Below are 26,266 nucleotides of genomic sequence, written 5' to 3' on the forward strand. Positions count from 1 at the left end.
GGGAAGTGATTACTGAAGTCAGGGGGAAAAATCCTTTACAAGGTCTTTCCAGGAGGCATTTGTTAGTGAAAGTAGCTGAGAGCAACAGAAAATACCAGCTACTGTTGTAAATCAAATAGATAAATTCATGGAGGATAGGTCTATCAATGGCTGTTAGCCAGGATGGCGTCTCTAGCCTCTGCTTGTCAGAAGCTGGGAATGAGTGACAGGAAATGGATCCCTGTTCTGTTGGTTTCCTCTCAATGGATTTGCCACTAGCCGCTGTCGGCAGACAGGATACTGGGCTAGATGGACCTTTCGTCTGACACAGTATGGCCATTCTTAATGTTCTTAATGGTATCCAGACTGGTTCTGAGATGCTGAGATGTAGGGGAGTCAGCAACCTCTGCTAGGTCTGGGCAAGCTGTGTGTGTGGAGGCCTTTCTCTGTATGCCCAGAAAGGGCAGGGCCAGGATCAGCCAGCCCACATTGCTGCATGGAGCACGCAATATGGAGGTTTGGTGGCAATTTAAAGGGCTCTGGGCATGCCACTGCAACTGTGGCTGTGTGGTGGCCAGGAGCCCTGGGTGCCTTTGAATCACCAGGCCCTGGGGAAATTGTCTCCTTTGCACCCACCTCACCCCCTGTCAGAGATGATATGGCAGAGTTGCTGTTCTGCTCCTTCTGTGGACATGTATTGCACAAGAAGGCAGGTTGTTAAAATGAAAGACCTGCTATCCACCATTAGTGTCTTGTAAAACTTATTGCTGCAATGTTTGACTGCTCATGCTCATTACACACGAGGTGTGCATGCTCGTTGTGTGCACCAGTGCAGGAAGTTTTTTCCTTAGCAGTACCCATAGAGAAGAGCCTGTAGTGTCCTCTGGAGTGGAGCCTCCACGGTGTGTATAAGGGATACTGTGCTACCCCCCACCCTCAGTTCCTTCTTGCTGCCAGTCATGGCACATGGAACTGCTTTTGCTCCAGCTGCCTGCTGTAGCCCTTTGTTTGGATAATAGTGTTTCATGGGGTTTGTGTATATAGTACCCCAGTAGCATAGTGCCTGGCTAGTTAGTGATTTTGTTATTCCTTTCGGAACTTTGCCCAGATCAGAGCAAGCCCCAGATCTCAGGCTACAAATCCTGCAACAATTGCAAATGGCCCAGGTCAGCATGTGTCTCCTGCAAGAGTTGCTTGTGCAGCCTGGGCGAAGGTTACTTAAGTGACAAGTGCAAGATTTGCAAGTCCTTCAAGCCTAGGACTAAAAAGGGGTGGGACTTTGCACCCTTCTTTATGGAGTCAGCCCTAACTCTGGCACCAATGAGCTGATTTGACTCAGCGCTGAGCATTGTAACTTTGGTAGACAGCTCTTTAGCAGTACTGTACCAAGTACCCTCCAGCACCGCGCTCCATCAGCAGCTCCGGTGAAGCTGAAGATGATGATATGGGGCAGTTCACCATCCTCAGCAGTCAGTGGGATAAATCTGGGGGTGAGCAAAGACCCATGTCAGGCAGTTCTTGGTCCCCCTCAGGCTTCTACACCCCAGCTCAGGTGGAGCAGAGTAACCCAGCCCACTCCATGCTGGCTTTTCCGGACAGTCATGGGATCATTAGCAAGATCCACGGGCCCTTTAAGCTGCAGGCCCTGTGGGCGGCACAAGGGAGAGTGACTCTTTCAGTCTCCCACAGCTCCCTGAACACAGGGAAAACCTGTGTGATGCCAACAGGTAGAACCAAACCTGGGACCTCCAGAGATTAGTGAATGAGCCTCTGTCACTTGAGCTGAAAGCCAGCTGGCTGTGAGCAAAGGCTGTAGAGGAAACTCATTCGAACTCGCTGTAAGTGGTCTCAGTGCCACTACATGGGACAGTGACCCAACCCAGTAGGTGTGTGACTTACACCTGTACTCAGGCCTACTCAGTCCCTGTCCTGGCAGCACCGTCCCACACTAAGGGAAGAGTCCAGGCAGAGTTCTCTTGCATGCAGCTACCACAAATTGGGCCATGAGATCCATACCCTGTTGACCCCTCTCTGACTGTGGGGCTGGGAGTCCAGACAGAGGGAGAGATGGAATGACTCTCCAGCACAGGAGCACAGACCTTTGGTGGCATGCACACCCCAGCAGGACCAGGGACACCAGTACTTAAGATCCCCAAATCAACGGTACCACTCATGCAACCACTCATGAGAAAGGTGCAGCTCCCCGTGTGGATGCCTTCTCTACCCACTCCCCCTCATAGTCACAGTCTCCTTAGTGGCCCCATTCCTGCAGTGTGGGGAGTAGATTACTGCCCACGGGCTATCCCTCCACCACATGAGACCACATGTGAGGAAGCCTCCATGATTTTATCTGGGTGAAAATTCTTTAGTTGCTGTCTCTCAACTTATGAAAAATTCATCATAAAAATACTATCTACATAGCTAATTGAGAACCCCAGCGATGGTCCATTATGCAACATTTCTCCATTATCAAAATTAAAAGTGCATTCAAAGCTATGATGAGCCCAAGTGCTGGGAAGGTAGGCAACCCACTAATTCATTTGGAGCCTCTGGGAAACCCAAAAGCTGTACATTACATCACTATGTTTAGAAACAAAATTAAGAAAAGTGAGTGACATGATTCTTCTTCCATTAGAAAGTTACTGAACGTTTAGTGTAAATGTCAACATCCTCTGTTCAATAAAACAGTCACCAGTAAAACTGATTTCCATAGAAAAATATGAAAACAGTACGAGAAGGGTCAGCTCCTTCCTATTGGACTTTCCACGTCTCTAAATTTGACGTTGGGGTTGAAATGGATTATTTCGAGAAGGTTTTGACCTATAGAACATTCGTATGATCCCAAGTGTCACAGGGAGGGTTGGGTCCCCTTAGGAGGGAACTGGTCCAGCCCACACATGACCCGCACTCAATTTGTAATAAGTGCCATGCCAGGGCTCAAGCAATTGTTGTGCGATCATAACTGATGCAGTAAGTCCAGCAGTGCGTTGGCCCGGAGGTTCTGGGGCTCAGCCCTGGCAAGCCCTAGCACTGCCTGAGCCTCACTAACATCCCTTTGATGGGCCTGCCTGATTGCCGCTGGACCATTTCCAGGGCTGAAGGGGAGCAGGGCACTGGGAGAGGGAGCTGTGGCTGAGTGAACCTGCAGAGACTTAGCAGACTCCTGAATGCTGCAGGGAGCAGAAGACTCTGAAGAAAAGCCTGTGGCTTCAGGGACTGTGGTGGGCTGTCCCCACCTCACAGATGTGGAAGGGGCTAATGGAAGCCAGATGGGCCAATTAACCCTGAGGGCTGTAGTTGGAGGAACAGGCTCATCCTTGCTGGAAGAGGTGGGGCCTGCACAAGCCAGGTGGTTCCTGGTAGGGGGTTGCTGTGGCTAGGAAAGGCAGCTGGGAGTTGGCTGCTGTCACTCCCTCAAGGGAAGGGGCTGGAGGCTGACAAACCCCTGAGAGTGGGGGAGGCCATACACGTAGCAAGCTGTCCAGGGAAAGGGCAGCAAGAAGTAGGACTCTGCAAGGATAGTGGCTGCTTAGTACAAGGTCCCTGGGCTGGACACTGGTGTAAATGGTAGGCCGGGGTTGCCCTACCTGCCACAGGAAGTGGAAAAAGCCAAAGATCAGCCAGAGAGATAGAGGAGAGTGATTTCCCAGAGGAGGAATATTTTAGTGTCCTCTCTGGAAGGCCAAGCCATGTGGTGGGAGGCTGTAGATCTGTGTGTGGCTGAGGCAGTGAAGTGAGAGAAGCTTCAGATCAGCAATGACGTGCAAGCCATGGATGGGACAGAGAGAAGAGGTTGGCCTGGAGCTAATCCCCAGAGAGACCGGGAAGAAGCAGCAGTCCAGGAATGAGTGAATCACCCCATGAGAGGGACCAAAAGACTCCAGCCAAGTAAGGCTACAAATGGCCAGCTAAAAGATTGTGAAGAGCACAGTAGGCATCAATCTGTAAGAGCACATTCAGTAACCTTGCTACAGTTAATTAAACTGGCTTTTGCCAGGGCCTCCTAAATCAGGGGATAGTCTCATAAGCCAAGGAAAAGGGACTGTGCAGCAGGAAGAGCAACTCCATGTATGGCAATGTCATTTGATGGGAATTGTGACCTAGCCTGGCCACGAATGTACATTCCTGTTTGGAGGGAAAATCCCAAGCATCATGGACTTTCCCCATGCAGCTCCAGCTTATCTTGATCTTAAACTGATCTCTGTGATCCACGTGGACCTGCACAGGAATGGACTAATATCTTTGCTGTTAATGTTCTCATGTGTTCCACAAGCTGTTGTCATATGAGTCCCAGCAATGGCCCCGCACAATTTGGAAACCCTATTATCTCAAAGCCAGCAGTTACCTCAGGATTATCTTTCATTCCTGTCACCTTGAGGTAAACCATATGCCTGATAGCTTGAGAAACCTCTCGCACCACTTACCCGCTGTTAACTTCCCAACTTCAAATTGGTTGGCAACAGGCCTGTGGCAGTGTGGAGTAGCCAATTTTCAGACAATGTCGCAGTCGGTTACTGAATGTGCTCTTACTGAATGTGTTCTTTGTGTTGATTCAGTATTGGGAAATGCAGTAACATGCACCTCTCAATGTCCCTTGCAAACAGAGGCAGCTTTCCTTCACATGGAAGAACTTCTTTCAAAAAGAAACTTTCTATTTCCTTTTCCTTGTAGCTTTTGATTCAACTCATTTAAAAGAGAAGTTAAATCCACCATGGTTTAATGTTCCTGCAGGCCACCGAGGACCCGTTAATTATATATATTGAAGCCCCCTTTCCTTGAGGAACATCCTAATTTCCACAAGACATGATGCAAACTTCACCAGCAGCACTGCACCCCTGGAAAGCCATTTTACCATGTTATACACGAGAAGATAAGGCTATTGGCTGCTAACTTCTCAAAGAGGCTCCCAAAACTGTCAATTACAGAGGGTGCTTGTCACTATTTTTTGTTAACAATGTACATGGCCATTTATGTTAAAGATTTCCTCTAGAAAGATTTGTGCATGTGGTGACCTCTGGTGGGTTATGCAGTATAAAGAAATTACATTGCATTCCACATTTTTTTAAATAAATGAAACCTTTGTGTTCCCCTTCATGCTCAGTGCTCTACCTGTAGCAATGGAAACTATTCTGTTGATGTTAGTATCTTTTTGTTTCAGACATCCAGCAACAGCAGCTGCAATATATTAACACTGAGCTTGTCCGTAGAGTCATACAGAGGTAATAGAGTCTCCATCTCCCAGATGGCTGAGGTTTCTTCCAGTGATTTCTGTCTTTTCTGGACTCTCCTCGAGGGATGAGAGGCCATGGAAGGTGAAGTGGAATCTGACCCATCAAAGTAAGTAACTATAAATATTACTAATTGTCTTTAACATTTGGTGGAAAGTTCCCCGGAAACATGACTTACTGGAATAAGTTCTGCTTCACTGAATAATTCAAAGTGTCTCTGCAGCCAGTGAACTCCTGATCAATGCTTGGTAAATAGTCACGCTTGCTCAATCCATCTTGCCCAAGTAAAGTGCTATCTCCCAGAGCTGGGCACAATAAGGTGTTTTTAACCCAAAGTTGAGTGTCTGTCAATAGAGGTGGCTTACAGAAATGTAAAGTTTGGCATTTATGCTCTTTAAATATTTGTTCCAGTATCCAAATGTTTTGGTTTACCAAAGAGATCTCAGCGAGGGTAATACACAGATATTCTGGGGTTGTACAGAAAAGCCTTTTAAAACATTTCCATTGCAAGTGAGTTAACTGGCAATCAAAGAAAAGGCCTCAAGTGTCGACATTCTATCAGGTATATGTCCTCTGCACCTGCCAGTCCAGCTGCCACTGTCAGCTGATGCCTTTCAGGTGAGAAGTGGACTGGGGTCATGGAAATTCATCCTGAAGATCCTGCCACATTCACAGGCTGGGTGAACCACCTACTAGATGTTCCAATATCATGGTGTGTGCAAGGTTCAGTCCTGCAATACATTTGTCTGTACTAAGCAGAGTGTTAAATCTGTTTATATTAACCTCACTGATTGTTCCTGAAGTAGTTGCTACGCTGAATCTGTTGTAGACATCAGTTGCATGTTTTCCTTCTCTTCTTGTGCAATGTGAGAGTCAGTCATTATGTCTCTAGCCCTGTGTATATGTGTGTTTCTCATCAGGGATCTGTGCTGTGCACAACTGCATGTTATAAAGAGCCCAGAAATGCAATGAGGTGAGACCTTCTGTGTAATCAAAGAAGAGCATGGAAAAATCCAATGTGGGCTGTATTCCAGGGAAGCGTGCTCCTGTTATCTCTGTACTTTGATGTTGACTGATGGGGATGCGAAGCGCCAAGGGGGAGTGGAGGCTTAGAAGAGCCATCAAAAGGAGTTGTTGAGGGCAGGATCCAGAGATGATCAGAGCTCCACAGCCACTATTCTGAGTGCCGGGATGATATTGCTGAGCTGCCTCATCATTCAGCTATTCTGGGCTTTCTGTGTCAAGGGACAAGGTAAGAGGTAAATGAATCAAAAAGATTGAACAGCACTTTGCAAAACCATTCTCTGGTGTGCAGGGATAGATACTAAACCAGCCTGATAGTGCAAGGAGCCAAGGTGTGGTACAGGAACAGGTACCACATAACAGGTTATGAAGCCTCTTTTTTGTGTACGTCTAGAGAATATTTTCACCTGTCAGAGTTAGTGCCTGATACAACAGGGCTGGGTATATTCCTCCCGCCCCCCGATACATTGGAGTGCAAAAGTGCCTGAGTCATCCCAGCATTTTGAATGGGTTGCTTATGTAATCAGAACAGCCAATGAAATTCACTCTGTACATCAGTCCCTGATCCCAGTTCTACTCTGGAATTATCTATTCCACTATGTGAACTGTAATTATATTGATTGTGTGCATGTTTAAAAATTGTATCACTCCTGTATTCAGTTTATGTATTCCAGGAAACAGACATGGGTTTGATGTGTAGCTACTGTATGCAGTGCTGCTTGTCGCGTATGGATAGATAATACATATGAGGTCCTATAGGGCGAACAGGCCTTTTCATTCCTGACACCCATTCTGCTTTGTGCATTCCCAATAATCACATACGATAAATCTGCCATGCAGCAGTGTTCCCTGTAAGCGAAGTGCTTGAGCAGCTGCTCAGGAGAGATTCCAGTGCCACCCAGGTGATTAGCAGAGCACCCACAGCCCAGCAGCATGTGTTTCTACTGATGGTGCACACCTACACAAACCTTGGTGCACATAACAAAATTTATTCCACAGATGGATGGGAAAAATTAGGGAGCACTTTGCAATGTATGATTTTTCCAGGAGCTTGGGTATCTTCTTGGTAGATAAGGATTATTTGGGTTTGCTAGAGGCAAAGGAAGTTCCATTTGAAATTTATTAAAGAGGACCTGCTCTGAGGAAGAATCAGGACTGTAGAGAGAAGTAGTTTTATTTGTAGTATCCTTGCCTCATTTGCGCTCTAAGGACTATGGTTAGCATTTCTGTCCTAGGGGACATCTTTTAATGGTCCACTCAAAGTTTATCCAAATAATCCCATTGAAGCAAGGGGTAGAATTTGTCATGGACTATGCAGAGGGTTCTGTCCCACAACTCACATATTGGGTTTGTGGGAGGGGGGAGGTGTCTCCAGGGCATGACAACAAAGCCACTCACAGACCGGGTCCTAGCTATTTTGGAAGTCCAGCGTCATTTGGGACTTTGGGAAGCAGTTGATTGCTCTGGGCCTATGTGATCACCAAGCCTAGAAGAAAGCTGCATAGAAGCTATTATTGAAGAAAGGGATCCAGGTGTGGCTGTAGCTCATCAGCACCCAGCATCTTCACTAGCTATAGCACAGCTGCAGCGATGAGCTGCTGCGATGTAGCTCTAGTCGTGCACGTGGCTTTGGAAAGCTCCACTTCACGTCTTTACATCACGTTGGTGGTTGAGGTATTAGGGGATGTTTTATTCCCTCATTTCTTAAGGCGGAGTCTCAATGCTCCTCCACAGAGATGAAGGGGGTTGCATTTTTGAGTACCTAAAATGCTGGTTTTTTACTTCCCTTGAAATACTGCTTCTGGCAGGGCACTCCTGTTACATCTTGTTTCCATTCACTGAGACCATTTATTTTATGTGAACACACCTGATTGCAGACTATACACGAGCTGCTTTTCACTTTAAATTCAAATCTGAATTAATTTCCATGTGTAGATGAGCCCCTGCTTTCTGGATCTCTTCCGGAATAGTTTATTTCTAAATTGAGCGTCCACATGCAAAAAAGAGTATTGAAAAATTATTTTCAATTTCAAAATAGAGCACCCACACTGATTGGATGCTATCTTGCATTTAAGGCCACCTGGAACCACTTCAGGCAGGTCATTAGGTCAGCAGTGACTTCCTGGAGCTGCTGCTTGAGCCTATCTGAGACGCCAGCTTAAAGGGACCCCCCTGTACAGCTGTGTCTCAGCTGTTTATTCTCCTGCTTGCCAACCGCTCTGAGGGACAGCAAAGCATTTCCACTGCATGCTTTGGTTGCCCTGTGTTTGGACAGCACAAAGCTGCTTGCTATGGAGCCGGTGCTGCCCCTGGACATGCAACAGCCATAACTGTCATGCTGCAGCTTCTGCAGACTGCCCTCCAGGCCCTGCAGGAACGCAACCTCAAGCTGCTTGAGGAGACACTCAACATGTGTGTGGGAGCGCAGCTCTTTCAGATGTAACCCACTGTGGAGCACCGCTTCTGGGACCGGCTTGTCATGGAGCAGTGGGACAACTAGCAGTGGCTCCAGAACTTGAGGAAGAAGACATTTCTGGAGCAGTGTGCCTGGCTCACCCCTACCCTCATGTGATGGAACGCCCAGATAAGACCTGCCATCCCCCTGGAGAAGCGGGTCACCATCATGATTTGGAAGCTCGCCATGCCGGACAGTTACTGATCTGCCGGGAACCAGTTTGGCATGGGGAAGTTGACCATCGGGGCCCTCATCATGCAGGTATGGTGCTCTCAGGCTGCAGTCTCAGAGGTGGGGGTGACGTGCTGGAAAGGGGAACCCTAGGGAAAGGAGGGGTGGGAGTGAGGGGGATAGAAGGTGGGAGGAAGCCACTGTCCTTGGGCAGTTCTCCAGTCCAAACCTAACACAGCTGTGCTGACGGGGATAGACTATATAGGGGGTGGCTCCTGTTGTGTTTGGGTGGGGGGGGGGGGAAGGATGAGGATGGCTTGGCCATCCTCCCAAGGGCTCTGGCACCCCTGTGAGTCTGTTTGGTTTGTTTCTCTCCTTCTGCAGCTGGTGAGGGCAGTCAACACAGTCCTTCTGTGTGGAGTCATCCACCTCAGTGACGTGGATCCCATAGTCGCTGGTTTGTCACCATGAGCTTCCACAACTGCGGGGGAGGAGGGAGGCTATTGATGGCATCCACATCCCCATCTGGGCCCCCAATTACTAAGCATCTCTGTATATTGACTGCAAGAGCTATTTTTCCATAATCCTGCAAGCTCTGGTCAACCACCGTGGCCAGTTTTTGGACATCTTCATCGGCTGGTTGGGGAAGGCACATGACACCCGCGTCGTCAGGAACTCCAGCCTCTTCCAGAAGCTGGAGGCTGGCACTTTCTTCCCTGACCACAGCATCAGGGTCGGGGACGTGGACATGCCCCTGTGCATCATGGGGGACAAGGTCTACCCTCTTGTCCTGTGGCTCATGAAGCCCTACACCGGATACCTTGACCCCAGCAAGGACCACTTTAATGTCTGGCTGGGAGGGGCCTGCATGCAGGCTGAATGCACCTTTGGGCTTCTCAAGGTGCAGTTCAGATGCCTCCTGACTGGCCTGGATGTAGGGGAGCAGAACATCCTCCAGGTGGTGTCTACATGTTGTGTGCTGCACAACATCATGGAGAGGAAGGGAGAGGCTTTCCTTCCAGGGTGGGGGGCAGAGGCTGGATGGGAGTGCAGGGCCTTTGAGCAGCCGAACTCAACTGCCATCTGTCGGGCCCATCAGGTGGGGGTGCAGATCCGGGAGGCTCTGAGGGAGAACTTCTCACAAGGACCCAGTGACATTCTCCCTTGGGCCTCCCCATTGGGGCCTGTGTATCAACTTTCTCTGCCTTTCCTCCAGCAAGCCCCTCTTTTCCTCCAACCTTCTCCCCTGCAGAGACAATAAAAAATGGTTTGGTTTTGAAAAAAAGAGCTGGTTATTTATTTGGGATAGAAGTTACTGGGAAGGGACCGGGGAAAGAACCTAGAAATGGGTGGGAGGAGGGAGGAAGGGGAATGAGAACCTTGGAGTGGGGAGGGAGCTTACAGGGGAAGGAGGGAGGAGGAGAGGCTCAGGGGCTAGGACTAGTGTGTGGCTTGGGTACTTCCTTTGCTTCATGTGTGATGACCTGGGCAACCACGAGGGCCGGGGGGAACGGGGAGGCTAGGGGGAGAAGCAGGAGGGTGGGCCTGAGCAGCATCTGGCATGGAGGGGGAACAGGGTCAGGCATGGGAGGGGGGATGGACTGGCATGAGAGGTGGTCAGGACCAAGGACTGGGGCAGGAGCGGCAGCAGGGGCAGGAGCTGGCTCCGGATGAGTGAGGAGAGCCTGCATTGTCGCGCACATGTTGTGTCCCCACTGCAGCAACTCCATCCATGTCTCTCTCTGCCACTGCGTTTCCTACCGGACCTTCTGGACTAGTGTCTCATGGAGGGCCCAGAGTATGGAGACATGCTCCCGCATCACGTCTTCCTGGTGTTGGGCAGCTGCCTCAGGTGGCATTGCCTGCCCCCCTCTTGTAGCTGGTCTGGCTGGGGAGAATAAAGAGAGACGGCCAATCATCCCTGGAGACACTGTCCCTGAAGCTGTATATAAAACCATGGTAGATCCACATCTTGAATACTGTGTACAGATATGGTTGCCTCGTCTCAAAAAAGATAGATTGACAAAGCCCTGGCTGGGTTGATTTAGTTGGGATTGGTCCTGCTTTGGGCAGGGGACTGGACCTGATGACCTTGTGAGGTCTCTTCCAGCTCTATGATTCTATTAGAAAAGGTTCAGAAAGGGGCAACAAAAATGATTAGGGGTTTGGAACGGGTCTCGTATGAAAAGAGATTAAAAACACTGGGACTTTTCAACTTAGAAAAGAGGAGACTAAGGGGGGGATATGATAGAGGTCTATAAAATCATGGAAAAAGTGAATAAGAAAAAGTTATTTACTTATTCCTACAATATAAAAACTAAAGGTCACCAAATGAAATTAATAGGCAGCAGGTTTAAAACAAACAAAAGGAAGTTTTCCTTCACTCAGCGCACAGTCGAACTGTCGAACTCCTTGCCAGAGGATGTGGTGAAGGCTAATACTTTAACGGGGCACAAAAAAGAGCTAGCTAGATTCATGGAGGCAGGTCCATCAATGGCTATTAGCCAGGTTGTGTAGGAATGGTGTCTCTAGCCTCTATTTGTCTAGAAATGGGTGACAGGAGAGGGATCACATGAGGCTTACCTGTTGTGATCCCTTCCTCTGGGTCATGTGGTACAGCTTCTAATGCTAAAGGTTTCTTTTTCACTTCTCCTGAAATACTGCTTAAGACAGAGCACTCCTATCATATTTTATTTTTAGGTTCTGGTGTCCCCCTATTTCTTTTAATTCAAAAGTGGAAGACTGGTATTAAATATGTTGGTTGTTTAAAGCTGATGGTGAAGTGATGCTCCTTTCCTGATACTGACTTGTCTTTGCCTTCTGTTTATTTAACCCAAACAAATCTTCCAGATCCGAAGAAAGATTCAAGATATCTATCCCGTTGTCTAGATAGGCCTTTATATTTCTATAGAGACTAATTATTTAAATTCTGTGCTGAAACACAGATTTATTATTTCCTGATTAATATAATTCTAAAATAACCATATCAAAATAAATTCTTTTGGATGTTCTCTTAGGCATCACAAATGGTTATGGATTTTGTTTCTTTCATCTTTAGAGGTAATCTGCCAGTCACCAACAATTAACAATGGAAAAGTAATTACTCTAAAGAGAGTTTTCAAGGAGCATGATCAGTTGCAGTTTACTTGTAATAAAGTATATAAATTCGGTGAAAGATCTGATGCAGAATGTACCGAAAATGGATGGCATCCAAATCCATCTTGCAAAAGTCAGGTTTTGTTCATTTTATACTGCTTGTTCTGTTACTTTTATTTTGCTAGCCAACGATGGTCCTGATCCTCAAATAGTACTCACAAATAATATGTACTGTACCTTCAAAAGCAGTGACTCCGAAAAGATTATAGAGATCATAGTGGAAAACAACTAAACCGTGATGCTAAGGCAAAAAGTCTAATGCAATTATTGTATAAAGTGAGGTAGAGTAAGTAGAAGTAGGGGGGTGGGGTTTTTTTACTTATACGTAAAGCATTTGTGACACCAATACTGGAAAATCATACCCAGTTCTGATGTCCACATTTTAGAAAATATGTTGAAAAAATGGAAAGGAAACAGAAAGGAGACACAACTAGTTATCTGGACCAATACCTTACAATGAGATACTCAGACTAAACTAAACGAGCTTCTTTTCAAAAGGAATAGTAAGGCATACATTGATCTTCATGGGGAGAAAATATCAGATACTGAAGTGTGCTTTAACGTAAAGAAAGGCATAGGGAGAACCAATGGCTGGAGACAACTCAGACAAATCCCAATTAGAAATGAGGCATAACTTTTGTAACCATTGGAACAAAGTACCAAGAGAACTGATAGATTCTTCATGTCTAGATGTCTTCAACTCAAGTCCTGTATGTCTTTCTGGAAGATATGCTCTAATCAAACTAAAAATAGAAGTGGCTGGTCAAATTCGATCCTTTGTGTTATACTGGAGGCCGAACTAGAAGATCCTTTCCGGTCTGAAAATCCATGAATCTATGATGTTAGAAATAAGAATGGGGAAGAGCAATAGTCATATTTTAACCCCTGCCTATCCTGGCAAGGCTTTGTAATCATGAATTTTGAGAGGTGAGGACTGCATGGTTATAAAATAGATTCAAGCAACTACTAAGAAATATTCAGTATTTGAAAAGTCATGGAAATGCGAGTCTGGTCCTGCCATCCCTATTCATGCGACCAGGCAAGTAATACTCAGCATAAGATTAGTACATTTTTCCCCATATGAGCATAATTTAGTTGAAAAGGCAATGTTGGCATTTTCATCAATGCACTTATGCGTAGAAATTGGACAAAATAGAAAGAAAACTCATTTCTAAAAGCTCCCTATACAGAACACTAAAGTGAACCAATGCAGTATCTAGAAAAGGTTGTATTGCATTTTCTGAGTTACTCTGGAGTGCAAAGAGAACTGAAAAGCATGAGGAACTTTCTTTTCCTCACAGGAACTTCAGCTAGCTTGATTCATTACTCCTATCGGTAAATGAAGATTTGTGGAAGGCAATACATAATTGTACCACTGTGGAATTCTTGTCACATGTTGCTAAATGTTTGGCTGCATGTGTGTGTTCCCTCTGTGTGCCTCCTCAACTCCGCACAGACAGACAGCAAAGCAGACCTCCAGCAAACCACCCAAATATCACAAAATGGATAAGGGATGAAGGTACCTGGTTAGGTTTATTGTCAATGAAGCATGGTTCTAGTATCCAGCAAACTCTTATCAGATCACTAATACATGCATTCCCCTTGCAACACAGCACTCAGTCAGTGATGGGACTTTCCATTGCCCTCTTGGTTGGACAAAGACTGTCCCTCTGAGCTATGTCTGGAGTGATGTATAACTCGTTTCTATCAGTGCATAAAGATGTATCAGGGCGCCAACCTTTGATGTTTCCAGGGGCCTCCTGTTATCTTGTACATGTTGCTTTGATCAAAACATCTCTGTTCAACATGTTGTCTTCTTGACCTCATCTTTAGGATGGGTCAGTGTATTCCTGTTATCTCTGAGGAATGTGCTATTGTCAAGGTGTTCTGGTACCATCTTTCTGGAATATGCTTGTGTGAGTGCTCTGTGCCTGGCAATATCAGCCTCATGTTTGCCACATTCTGTGAGCAGGGCATGCCTTGTACTTACAGCTTAACTTTGCTTTATTATCAGCATAGTTCTGCCTTCTTAAGCCTGGGCCTCCTATCAGGCTTCTGATACATAGGCTTATGTTTCAGACCCCCTTCTTCAATTGTTATTATGTGAACAAGAATTCACTCCATAACAGAAGAGATATCTAGTCTAGATATTGAATGAAATCACTGTAATTGTGCAAAATAATCTGTACTTCTTTACTTGAAACATTTGTTTCTTCAAAATGCTTCTAATGGTTTATGATTTAATTCTGTTTTGGACAGTTTCTTCCCTTAAACATATATAGGAAAACAGCCACAATCAAATCCAGTTAACAATGTTTCTTTTCTTTTTTTCCCAATTTGAGCAATGTTTGTTTTGTTTTATGTGTCTTTTAGATATTATCTTGTGGAACATCCCTACAAATGTAGGATCTAACACTCATTACAAATCTCAAAATATACTGTTTCTGGTTCCACTATTAGCAAATATGACTTCTGGGGGGAGATTGAAAGAACTGGGTTTGTTTAGTCTGGAAAAGAGAAGACAAAGGGGACATAATAAAAGCTTTCTAGTACCTAAAAGGTAGTTACAAGGAGCAGTGAGAATTCATTTAGCTGCCAACCTTGTCCCCCACCCTCCTGCCCCCATTTCCTCTCCCCTGCCCCCAACCACAGAACTGTCCCCCTGTTCTCCCACTACAGAAACCTGCTCCCACCCGCCGCTACAGAAACCTGCCCCCCGGCACCCTGCCTCCCGCTGTAGAAACTTGTCCCCTGCTGGCTTCATGCCCCCTGCTGCATAAACCTGTCCCCTGTTCCCCTTGGCACACTGTTCCCTCTCCTCATTCCACGAGGAGTACAGCTAGTTCGGATTAGAAGCCTAATCCTAACTAGCTACTCCGTGCCGTGTGTAGCCGCGCGGCACAGGGTTCGAACTAGCCGGCATTTAAAAATGGCGCCGGCCGGCTTCATGCAAATGAAACCCGGGAAATTCAAATCCCGGGCTTCATTTGCAATTGTGGATGACTACATTACCCCCGCTAGTTCGAACTAGCGGGGTAGTGTAGACATACCCCTAGTGTACCCCAAAGGCCTCTGTAAAGACAATGGAGAAATGTTCCATGCAAAGCCAAATGTTTGCTTTAAAGTGGGCACTGTGCAGCAGTTGCCCAGAAGTCTCAGCAGAGCATCGGGACACACTTGGTCTGGAGGCAAGTAGGCATGGTAAGGGAATAGCCAGGTCAGGGACCTGTATGTGGGAGGGGTGTGTAGAAGAGGGCAGCTTCCCACTGAGTCCAGCACACACCAGATCTGGCCAGTAGCAGGGAACACACATGGTTTGCTGGACAGAGTACTACTTTGCCAGCCTGCAGGAGGTGTATGTGTGTGTGTGACACACATGTGGCCTCCTGGACAGTGTGCTAATAAGTTCCCCTCTTTCTCCTTCCTGCAGGTTGCTATGCGAGATATCAGTCTTTTCTAAATCACAGCGAGTGATCGGGAGTGAATGCTGAGTGAATGTGTCCATAAGCCTGGGCTTTATGCACAATGCTGTGTGTGGGAAGATGTCCTGTCATCAAGGATGGAATAAGGCAGAGCTCCCCAAAAACCTTGTGGCTACGTCTACACTGCATGCTTTTTGCGCAAGAACAAGTGTTCTTGTGCAAAAACTTGCAGAGCGTCTACACTGCATGTGAGTTCTTGTGCAAGTAAATTTACAGTAAAACGTCAAAAAACATGGCTTCCTGTGCAAGAGTTATTCCTCTTCCCACAAGGAATAAGCCCTCTTGCACAAGAGCTCTTCCACAAGGAGGCAGCGTGGACAGGCAACAGGGGTTTCTTGTACAAGAAAGCCCTGTGGCTAAAACAGCCATCAGAGCTTTCTTGCACAAGAGAGCATTCACACTGCCACGGGTGCTCTTGCACAACAGCACATTGCAGTGTGGACACGCTCTTGTGTTAAGACCTTTTGTACAAGAACTCTTGTGCAAAACAGTTCTTGTGCAAAAAGCCTTCAGTATAGACGTCGCCTGTGAGAATGATCAAAGAGTTCCTGTGTGAGAGCTTCATGGGGCTGAGCAGTCCGAATTAGCAACAATGAAGCTGTGCAACTGTTCTGTTTACAGAGACAAAAGCTGAATGATTCTCAACTATGTGGTGTTTTCACTTCCAGTGAAGTGTGTCTGAGCTCACAAAATGATATATTAAGTCCAGTTCTCTTGCAACAATAAGGCCTGTGTTATGCAGGAGATCATACGTGGTCCATTGATCACAGTAGTTCCTTCTGGCCTCATAATCTGTACACAGCATTGGTACAGGCTTTCATGCCATCCATGTGCCTCAAGCCTGTCCTGCCAAGACACCTCTACAGATGAAAGCACCATGTCAGTCTCTATACCTACTCAGTCATTGGCATTTCTGCTTCAGTGCTAATGAGGGAGCTCACTAATGTCAATTGTGCTGCTGTTTTATAGGACATAGATACCTCTCCACTAGAGTCGAGACAAAACTGAACTTGTTTTGCTGGCCATCAATTGGCCATGATATAAATATTACTTTGGGGAAACTACTTAACTGGGTCACCCTCAAACCAGAAGTGAAATGATCTATATTTATTTACAAATCACCCAATCCTCTATGAGAAGCTTTTAAAAATCCTTGCTATTATCTACAAACTAGTGCTCTTAATTTCTGACTCATTCAGCTTCAACAAGTGATACACAACTCATCAGGATCCGATTTAATTCGAGAATGATCTGACAGTATCAGTAAAAAAACAAAAAAAACCCCCACCCTTCTCTTACAGCTATCTAAGACACCTTCCTTCACATGAGCGTTCTCCAGATTTCATCACTGTAATTTGGTGAATATGAGCCAAAGTAGAATGTGTCTGTCGTCTTTGTCATAAGCATAAGATAAACATAGAAGCCAGGAGTAGTGTCAGCCGATGGTCAGGGCAGTGTGTGGTGTGTGCGTGTGTTATACACCCGAGTCTTCAACTGCTAGGACCGGGGTCACTTCGCAGCAGGCAGCCAAAAGGCTGACGGGCGCCCTAAAGTTTTACACCCAAGTCTTTAGCTGCTAGGACCGGGGTCCCTTCACAGTGGGCAGCCTGTCAAAGGATGACGGCTGCCCCAAGAGTTTTCAGGGAGAGCTTTTTACATCCGAGTCTTTGACTGTTAAGACACAAGGTCCCTCCACAGCAGGCAGCCTAGAGAAGGCTGACGGATGCCCCAAGGATCTGCCCCGTGGAGGCGACAGAACCCAAACGCTGTGTCTGCTCCTATGACTGGCTGGAGTTCTTTTAATTGTGTCTGGTTCTGTTACAGCAACAGGAGGAGTCAGGTTAAAGCTTAAACAGTTACAGGTTTATTAGAGTGTCTTATAAAGCATGTGATTACAATGGCTATTGTTCTATTTCTTAACTGCTAGCAAATACAGATCTTAACATGCTTAAAAAGGAAAAGGAAGAGAGAAAAATATAAGGGTACCAAGTGACAGCTTAATCTTTAAAGAGATCTATTCTATGCGTGCACTAAAACAAAAAGACACATACGGGTACAATTTTTACCCCCTTCTGCGTCCCTTGATTCCAGCATGTCAGGCCAGGATCAGTCCCTCAATTCCTTGGAAAGACGAATACGAGGTGGGCGTCCCCGTGGACCTCGGGAGGCAATCACCTAACCCGACCAGCAGGTAGATGGTAGATTGACGCTCAGAGTGAGTGTGCTTCTGGGTCCATCTTTATACCCATGGGGTCACATATTCTCTTTCTTATCTACGATGCCAAATTGTGCTGGTTCGCCTTTGTGATGCCAGTTCTCACAAGGGAGTTTCGACGTAATTTACACTTGTAAGAGAGAGAGAACTAAATTGGGAGAACTGGACATTCTTTGCTCAGAGGGAGATTCCTCTCCGGGATGCCTGTGTGTGATCGTATCAACATAGGTGCCAGTCAAGGGCAGTTTCTCGCAGACTCTTGGTCAGTGATAAGAGGGTGGTCAAGCTAATCTATGTTTACAGTTGTCCAGGGTCATGGTGAGCCAGCACATCTGGTCCTTCTGTCAAGGCTTCAAAGACTATGCTGATTTTATTGCTCTCTATGCCCTGTGTGCTCTGAGGCACCTTATAGGAGCAAGCAAAATGGAGGTTGTGGGGAGTGGGGAGGGTTCTGTCTGGCTACAGGTAGGGAACTTTTTTCTGGGACAGGGGCTGCTGACTCTCAGAAACATTAGTTGGGGGGGCATATACAAGTGAAAAGCAAACCAAAAACAATAACAAAACCCCCTCAATGAACCCTCATGGATGTGACCCCTGACTGAGAAGGAGAGAGACACTCCCACCAGTCCCCTCACATGCCAGAGCCCATGGGGGCTCAGGCTAGTAGATTTTGTGTGCTTCAGCACCATGAGCTCCCCAAAGCTTGGGGAGCCCTGAGCCTCAGGGGCCAGATCCAGGCAATTTGCGGGGGCCTCATCCATCCCCTGGGACTGAGGTTGCCCACCCCTGATATAAACTCATACATTGGTCCTTTCAAATATTTGCCAAAATATTTCCAAAGTCAGTTCAAGGAGCTGATCATGCACACAAATCCATTAGTAAATCAACTCCCAGTCACATTAGATGTTGCATCTCCATTTATGACTGGCCAAGAAAGTCTCTGAAGAGGTGCAGGTGAGCCAGAAATAAGGTATTTTTGCTGAAAAAAAAAGTGTTGTAATAAGTGAACTCAAGCTCACTTACTACAATTGTAAGCTCAGATCTTTAGTAAAAACCTGGCTTAGGTGGCCAGGATGGTATATTTTGAAACACTGCTCTGAGTGTGAGATCAAACAAGCAGCTAAAAGCAATGCCCTGAACAGCCCAATGCTGATACAAGTTTGTCAGAGCTTTAAGTGCCTGGGGGAGGAGGAGTGTTTGCCGTAGTTCTGTTTTTCCAGCAGGGAAATTTCCACTAAGAGTCAGCACCAGAAATAGAAGCTGCGTTCTGTATTTGTGCTAAATGCAGGACAATGTAGCACTTTAAAGACTAACAAGATGGTTTATTAGATGATGAGCTTTCGTGGGCCAGACCCACTTCCTCAGATCAAATAGTGGAAGAAAGTAGTCACAACCATATATACCAAAGGATACAATTTAAAAAAAATGAACAAATATGAAAAGGACAAATCACATTGCAGAACAGAAGGGGGATGCGGGGGGGTGGGAAGGGGGAGGAAGGAAGGTAAGTGTCTGTGAATTGCTGATATTAAAGGTAGGGAGAGTGGGATGTTTGTGAGTTAATGGTATTACAGGTGATAATTTGTATTTGTATTTGTATTTGTATTTGTATTTGTATTTGTATTTGTATTTGTGCTAGTCTTCTTCTCCCTTTTGTGTATAAAAAAGAAAAAGAAAAGAAAAAAAGAATGGACCTGGAGCACCTTAGAGACTACGATAATAGCATGAGCTTTTGTGGGCACTACCTACTTTTTCAGATGAATGAAGCAAGGGGTCCAGAGTACAAATAAATAGCAGAAAAAGAAGGGAGATTCGGCGGGGTCAGGGCAGGGAGCCTCATCAATTAAAGTGTCTGTGCTAAATGAGGCTGGATACTGCTTTTAACAAGCCTCTGTCTGCAGCACCGGGGCAAGCTTACCCCATAGTGGAGTACCCATGGAAACACCATCTCGAAGAGCGACAGTTACTGCACCGAGGTGAGTAACTTCGCTTTTCCAGCCTGTCTCAAGTAACTTCCCTTTTCCCTTAGGCTGTGTCGAGACTCAGGGGTTTTTTCGGGAAAAGTAGCCTTTTTCCGAAAAAACTTCCCCTGCGTCCAGACACAAGCCGCGTTCTTTCGAAATTAAATCGAAAGAACGCGGCTTTTCTTTCGATGGCGGTAAACCTCATTTCACGAGGAAGAACGCCTTCTTTCGAAAGTTCCTTTCGAAAGAAGGCGTTCTTCAATGTAAATAGGGCTTCTTCGAAAGAGAGCATCCAGACTCACTGGATGCTTTCTTTCGAAAAAGCAAGCCGCTTTTTCGAAAGTTCAACGTGCAGTCTAGACGCTCTCTTTCGAAAGAGGCTTGCAGTCTAGACATAGCCTTAGAGAAGTTAGCACCATCTTTAATAGTATCTAAAAACTGTCAGACAGAGGGTGTTCTTCATAAAACCTCTAGAGCTAAAGTGAAAGGGATATTGTTAAAATAAAGTCTGTATTTGATTCTTTACATTTCAAATGCTTTAACTGTTTTCCTTTCTTTTCTGTCTTTAAAAAATTAACATGATTCCAATAACTTGTTTTCCATGGCACCAAGCAGTCTCAGAATTCTGTACTTAAACCCCTGAGCATGTTTGTGCCATACTATGGCAGGACCATGTTAATACTTTAGACTCTGGGCTTAATTATTCCATCCAACCAGACACAACAGGGGTGAAGTGTGGAATGAACTGCCAAAGAGACTCGACAGATCCCGTCTGACCACCTTTAGGTCTCATGGCAAGACTTCATTTTTTGGGTAATGTTTTTCAGTAAGACACATAACAAGAATTTCCTCCCTTTTTCTCCCCAGCTAACCTTAGTAAATACTCTGAGAGATTGGAGAAGTACAACAGACTTCACCAAATCCATGTAAACCTCACTGTGCCAATTTTATGCAAAAGATATTCAGATGAGACAATGTTAGTAAAGCTAGTAAAAAAAAAAAAAGGCAAATGCTAATAACCTTAATTAAGGGGGATTTATAGCTTCATGTCCTGTTTCTAGATGTTAAACTTGTTTGTGTATTTCGGTTTAGAAATTAGATGTGATCCTCCATTAGTGACTAATGGAACCTACCACCCTCAAAGGAGAATGTTTAGAGAAAAGGATGTAATCAGAGTGAGCTGTAATGCAGGATTTCACTTTGATGCATATAATAGACACAACATTGCCGAATGCACAGAGAATGGCTGGTTACCTATTCCAAGATGTATCTGTAAGTTGCTTTTACTTTAGAATGTCAAAACTCAAACGATTATACAGTTTCTGCAATCGATAATGTAAAAGACATATTTCCAGGGTTTTTCCTTTTACAAAGTTTATTTTGATGGACTTGGATAAAGCAACTATGTCAATAACATGATATGATGTAAGTCAGGGCTACTCAACACGCGGCGCATGGACCATTTGTTTGCAGCCCACGGTGCGATTAGAATTTATGTGGGGCTCAACACATGGCTTGCGGGTAGGAGCCAAAACAAAAAAGTAGTCAATAGAATGGTTTTCGGTTGCTATGCGTTTTAGTAGTTAAATTCCAGGACTGTTATTGCTCATTAAAAGTGCTGTCATATGGGTAGAAATTGGGTAAATATTGCATTTTATTAATATCAGCAGAACTGATTTAAATGGGACCTGTGTGTTTTGTAGTCTTGCCTTCATCTTTTTATTCACGCCCGTCAGTGTGAAAGATGCTATTTTTGCATATATATTTGCATGTATATGCAACCACACTTAAGATGCAGCCCTCTGCATGTGCTGTGAGTATCATTGTGGCCCTCGGGGCTTCCAAAGTTGAGTAGCCCTGGCGTAAGTTAACAAAGCTGTAAATAACTATAAAACATCACAATATGCTATGATTGATCTGACAAAATGTGTGAGATTCAGTCCTTCTATAGGGAAGATTAATAGTTGTATATTTTATCCATCCAACCGGTAGCATGCCAGGCACTCTATTTGTATTGTATGTATGGTAAAAAGAAAATAAACACTCACATACACCAAAGTCCTAGTTTTATACCATCTTCCAAAGCAAAATCAACAAGTTCTTTCTCAGACGTATATTCAGGCTTTCTTTGGGTAAAATCCCACTGTCTGCAAAGATAATTGAGTAGGGCCTGAATAAAAATTGAACAAAGGATTTCAGAATCTGGGGTTGGGTTTCTATTCACATTATATAAGTAAAACTAGCTACTTCCTTTAACTTCACTAAACACAACACATTATTCAATATCCCAAGGTAACAAAATTAGATAAAAAGGAAGGTGAAAGAGAAGGCGGGGTGGGGGGTGGAGAGCACGGGAGGAGATTTAGAGCCTTACAGTGTTGTTATAAATTAACTGTCTGCTAATGGAACTCTGGATTTTCTGGGAAAACTGTAGGAAGTGCCTCCTAGATCTGCACATGGAGGAAACTGTTTCTATGAGGCTCAATCCTGTCTTGTGTGGAGGGAATTCAGTCACCTCCTTGACACTATCTTGCCCACTTGTGGCTATCCCTGTATAATGAGAAGATCTCCCCGCCCTCAATATGTGGGTTCTGGGGACAGGACCCTCTGTTAAACAGTAGAACAATTCAGGTAAACTGTGAGTGGAATCTTACAGAGTTTTCCTTTCCTCCCACCTCTTCCAAAAAGTGTCCAAAGAAGGGGGCAGTGCTTCTTGGAGTCTGTGAATAGAAAGCTGCTATGCAACTATCAGATCCTGCTAGGTAGGAAAAGATTACCAGTGAGAAGAGAACTAGCATGTGAATATTCAACACTTTACAAACTGGGTTTTTCTTGCATGCGCTTTGTAATAATAATATATATATTTATCTCTTTTTCAAAGTACCCTGTGCCTATCCACATATAGAAAATGGAGCATTAACTAGGGCTTATAAATATTACAGAGAACAAATGTTTCCAGCAACGTTAGGTAGGACAATTCACTACCAATGTGATCAAGGTTACACACCTAAAACCGACGAAAGATACGCCACATGTACTAAAGAGGGCTGGGATCCCAAGCCACAGTGCCTTAGTAAGTACATATACATTTGTTTTTTCTTTAGAATTCCATTGCACTATACCAGCATTTCCCAAAGTGTGGTCTGCGGCCCAGTGCCAGTCCTCGGAAAAAAAATACTGGTCCTCAGAAAATATACGAATTATCACGCACAATCCTATTAATTTGGTACATTTAGTATTTTACTGCATGATGTGCGCATGCTTTCATGTGGCTGAGCCTGTGTCAACGGTTTTTGTGTCACGTGACACATCAGTCTTAGTTTGTTTCTGTGTGGTGCGACAATGTGTACGTCTTCTTAAGTTAACTGCTTAAGTTTTCTTTGTTTATTTTCAATTAAATACTCTCTCGTTTTCATCTTCAATGTGAATAAATGGCTGAAGAATATGATGGGAAATACAACTAATAAACATTCTAACAATGTGTTACCTAACACAAGTGAGAATAAGAAGATTAAAACTCCTTGGACCTGCAATTTTCCAATGAGCATTTGAAATTTGGTTTTATAAGTGTTGGTAGTGACAATCGCTTGCCAATCTGTCATGCAGAACTATCCAATAAGTGCATGAAACCATCAAAACTGAAACGCCATTTGGAATGCAAACATCCAGAATACACAAGTAAGCCCACAGATTTTTTCATAAATAAGAAAAATGAATTATTTTCTACTAAAAAAAAACATGAAAAGTGCACTTTCTATGTGCTCTTCAAATGAAAACTTTGTGTTGGCTTCATATGAAATTTCAAAACTAATAGTCGAGACAGGTTATCCACATTCTGTTGGTGAATACTTCCTGCATTGCATATTATTACATCCCGTACTTTATGGAGGAAGAAAGGAAATCAGTTGGGTTCGCTGTCTTTATCCAACAATACAGTGAAATATAGAATTGAAGATATGGTGAAAAATATTGAGGAAACTCTTGTATGTCGAATACAAAATAGTCAGTTTTTTGCATCACAAATGGATGAAAGCACTGATATTGCCGATGATGCCAATTTGATGTGTTTTGTTAAATATGATTACGAAAGCTGCATTCAAGAAGATCTCTTATTTTGTAAAGCACTTCCAACAAGAACAACGGCTGTCAAAATTGTTAAGCTAATCGACAATTTTATTATTCAAAGTGATATTGACTGGAAAAAATGTGTTGGACTGAGCAGTGATGAGGCTCAAGCAATGGCAGGATCTCACACTGGGCTTGTCCTACGCATTCTAGCTGTAGCATCAGACTGTGCATAGGTGCATTATAGTATTCACAGAGAGGCACTAGCTGTGAAAACCATCACTTCTGAGTTCCACTCTTCAAGAATGTGTGAAGATTATAAATTATATAAAATCTCATCCTTTGAATTCCAGAATCTTTACTGCTTTGTGCAACGAATTAGGAAGTGAGTATGAGCATCTCTTACTACACTGTGAGGTTTGATAGCTATCAAAAGGAAACATTTTGAAACGATTCTTTGAAATGAAGGATGAAGTTTTATTGTTCTTGGAGTGACACCCTCCATCGGCAAAATATGTTATATTTAATTTTAAAGACAGGTTTCATGAATTTGATTGGTTAACAATGGTGGCTTGCTTATGTGGCATATTTTGTCTTTTAAATGAGTTAAGTCTGAATTTACAAGGCACTAAAATTAATATTTTCAAAGCTCACAAAATAGAGGCAACAATTTAAAAACTTCATTTATGGGCACAGCAAGTTAACAAGAGAAACTTTAAATCTTTCTGTATTTTAACTGAATTACAAGAAAAATATGCTGAAACTAATATCTCTGCAGCAATCAAAGAATATCTCTTGTGGCTAACATCAAGCTTAAATGAATATTTTCCTCCAACTGACTCCAGTAAAATGTGGATGAAGAACCCGTTTACTGTTGAAATCGAAAATGAAGAAATATTAAAATTGAATGCATCCAAAGTGGATTCATTAATTGAACTTTCCTGTGACTCTGCCTTAAAAGAGAACTTTGATAAACTTTCCATGATTGATTTTTGGGTGAGCTATATAAATGAATATTCATGTTTATCTGAGAAAGCAGTCAAATTCTTAATGCCTTTTGTCATGACATATAAATGTGAAACTAGTATCAAAAAGACTGGGAACCACTGCACTATACTAAGCATTATATAGCAGAATGGCATCATTGGATAGAATCAGGATGGAGCAGGGTAAGTGTTACTACTTCATTGCTCCAGTCTGGCTCCTGCATTCCCCTAGCCAAGATTGTCATCCAAGGATACACCTTTGCATCTCACTGCAAGACTTCATTTTTTTTGTGCATAAAGTTTTCCGATAATAGTTAGAATGACACATAACAAGAATTCCCCCCCCCTTCACTCCCCAAATAAAATAAAAGTTTACTTTGATGGACATGGATAAAGCAACTGTGTCAATTACATGATATGGTGTAAGTTAACAAAGCTGAACGTATAAACTATCACAATATGCTATGATTTATTTGACAAAATGTCTTAAACTCAGTCCTTCTACAGGGAAGATTAATAGTTGTGTATTTTATCCATCCAAATGGTAACATGCCAGGCACTCTGTTTGTCCCGTATGAATGGTAAAAAGAAAACAAATAAATAATGATGGGTCATAGTTAGATTCTGAGTCACTCATCCTAGTTTTATACCATCTACTTGTTCCCTCATTTTTTTTCTGAACTGTCCTGAAGAAGAGCACTGCATAAGCTGAAAACCTTGTTTCTCCTGTTTCCTGCAGATAACCCAGGGAACACTCATATACCCTCCGAGGGCTCAAGGCATGACCTGGTTAATTTAGCCCCCTCCATTTCTTTCTGAGGGCTCAGGGTGTAGGTTATCTTTCCTTATCTATGGGGCTCAAAGGGAAAAAAACTGGTCAATTTAAGTACCCACTCTTTCTCACAGGGCTCTGAGCAATATGGGCCTGTGTGATCCAGTGAAAGAACTTTATATTGCTGTTCTAAACATCTAATTATTAGCAACACATCGAGAATATGTATGCCAAGCAAATCTCGTATGCTCACCGCTCCCAAGTATAGAGGCATTTCACTAATGGGCTAGTTAGGTGTCACTCATCTGGAGGTTCCTGGCAATGCCTCTGAATTTCATGGTCACACTGAGCAGTCAGAGTACTGGCTGCTCAAGGCTGATGTCCAGAAATGATTCCCAAAGAGACAGTGTTATAGCTCTTTAAAGATTAAGCTGTCACTTGGTACCATTATTTCTATTTTCTATCTTTACCTTTTTTTCCTGTAACCATTTTTAAGACCTATATATATTTGCTAGTATTTAAGAAATAGAGCAATAGCCATTGTAACCATATGATTTATAAGCTTCTTTAATAAACCTGTAACTGTTTAAGCTTTAACCTGACTCCTTCAGTTGCTGTAATAGAACCAAGCACAATTTAAAAGAACTTCAGCCGGTCATAAAGGGACAGTCATAGGAAGAGCTTGGGTGTTTGGATCTGTGTCACTCCCAGGTGACAGATCCGTTGGGGCACTTTTCAGCCTTCTCTAGGCTGCCCGCTGTGAAGGAACT

General features: G+C 44.1%; 1 protein-coding gene across 5 annotated transcripts in view; it reads left to right on the forward strand.

The window, feature by feature from the left end:
* Nucleotides 1–6,300: 6,300 nt before the first annotated feature.
* The window catches only part of LOC102456902 (complement factor H-related protein 3-like), a 70,316-nt gene continuing 50,350 nt past the window's right edge, over nt 6,301–26,266 (forward strand). For 2 of the 5 annotated variants that reach the window (XM_075936710.1, XM_075936714.1), the window contains exons 1-2: nt 6,301–6,459; nt 11,915–12,085. In XM_075936710.1, the coding sequence (XP_075792825.1) occupies nt 6,399–6,459; nt 11,915–12,085 (232 nt within the window). In that variant the 5' untranslated portion in view covers nt 6,301–6,398. Of the gene's footprint in view, nt 6,467–11,914; nt 12,086–22,615; nt 22,747–26,266 lie in introns of all 5 variants that reach the window. The other 3 variants (XM_075936711.1, XM_075936713.1, XM_075936712.1) reach the window with 3 other exon arrangements.

Source organism: Pelodiscus sinensis, chromosome 9, assembly GCF_049634645.1.
Source record: "Pelodiscus sinensis isolate JC-2024 chromosome 9, ASM4963464v1, whole genome shotgun sequence".
NCBI classification, from domain to species: domain Eukaryota; kingdom Metazoa; phylum Chordata; order Testudines; family Trionychidae; genus Pelodiscus; species Pelodiscus sinensis.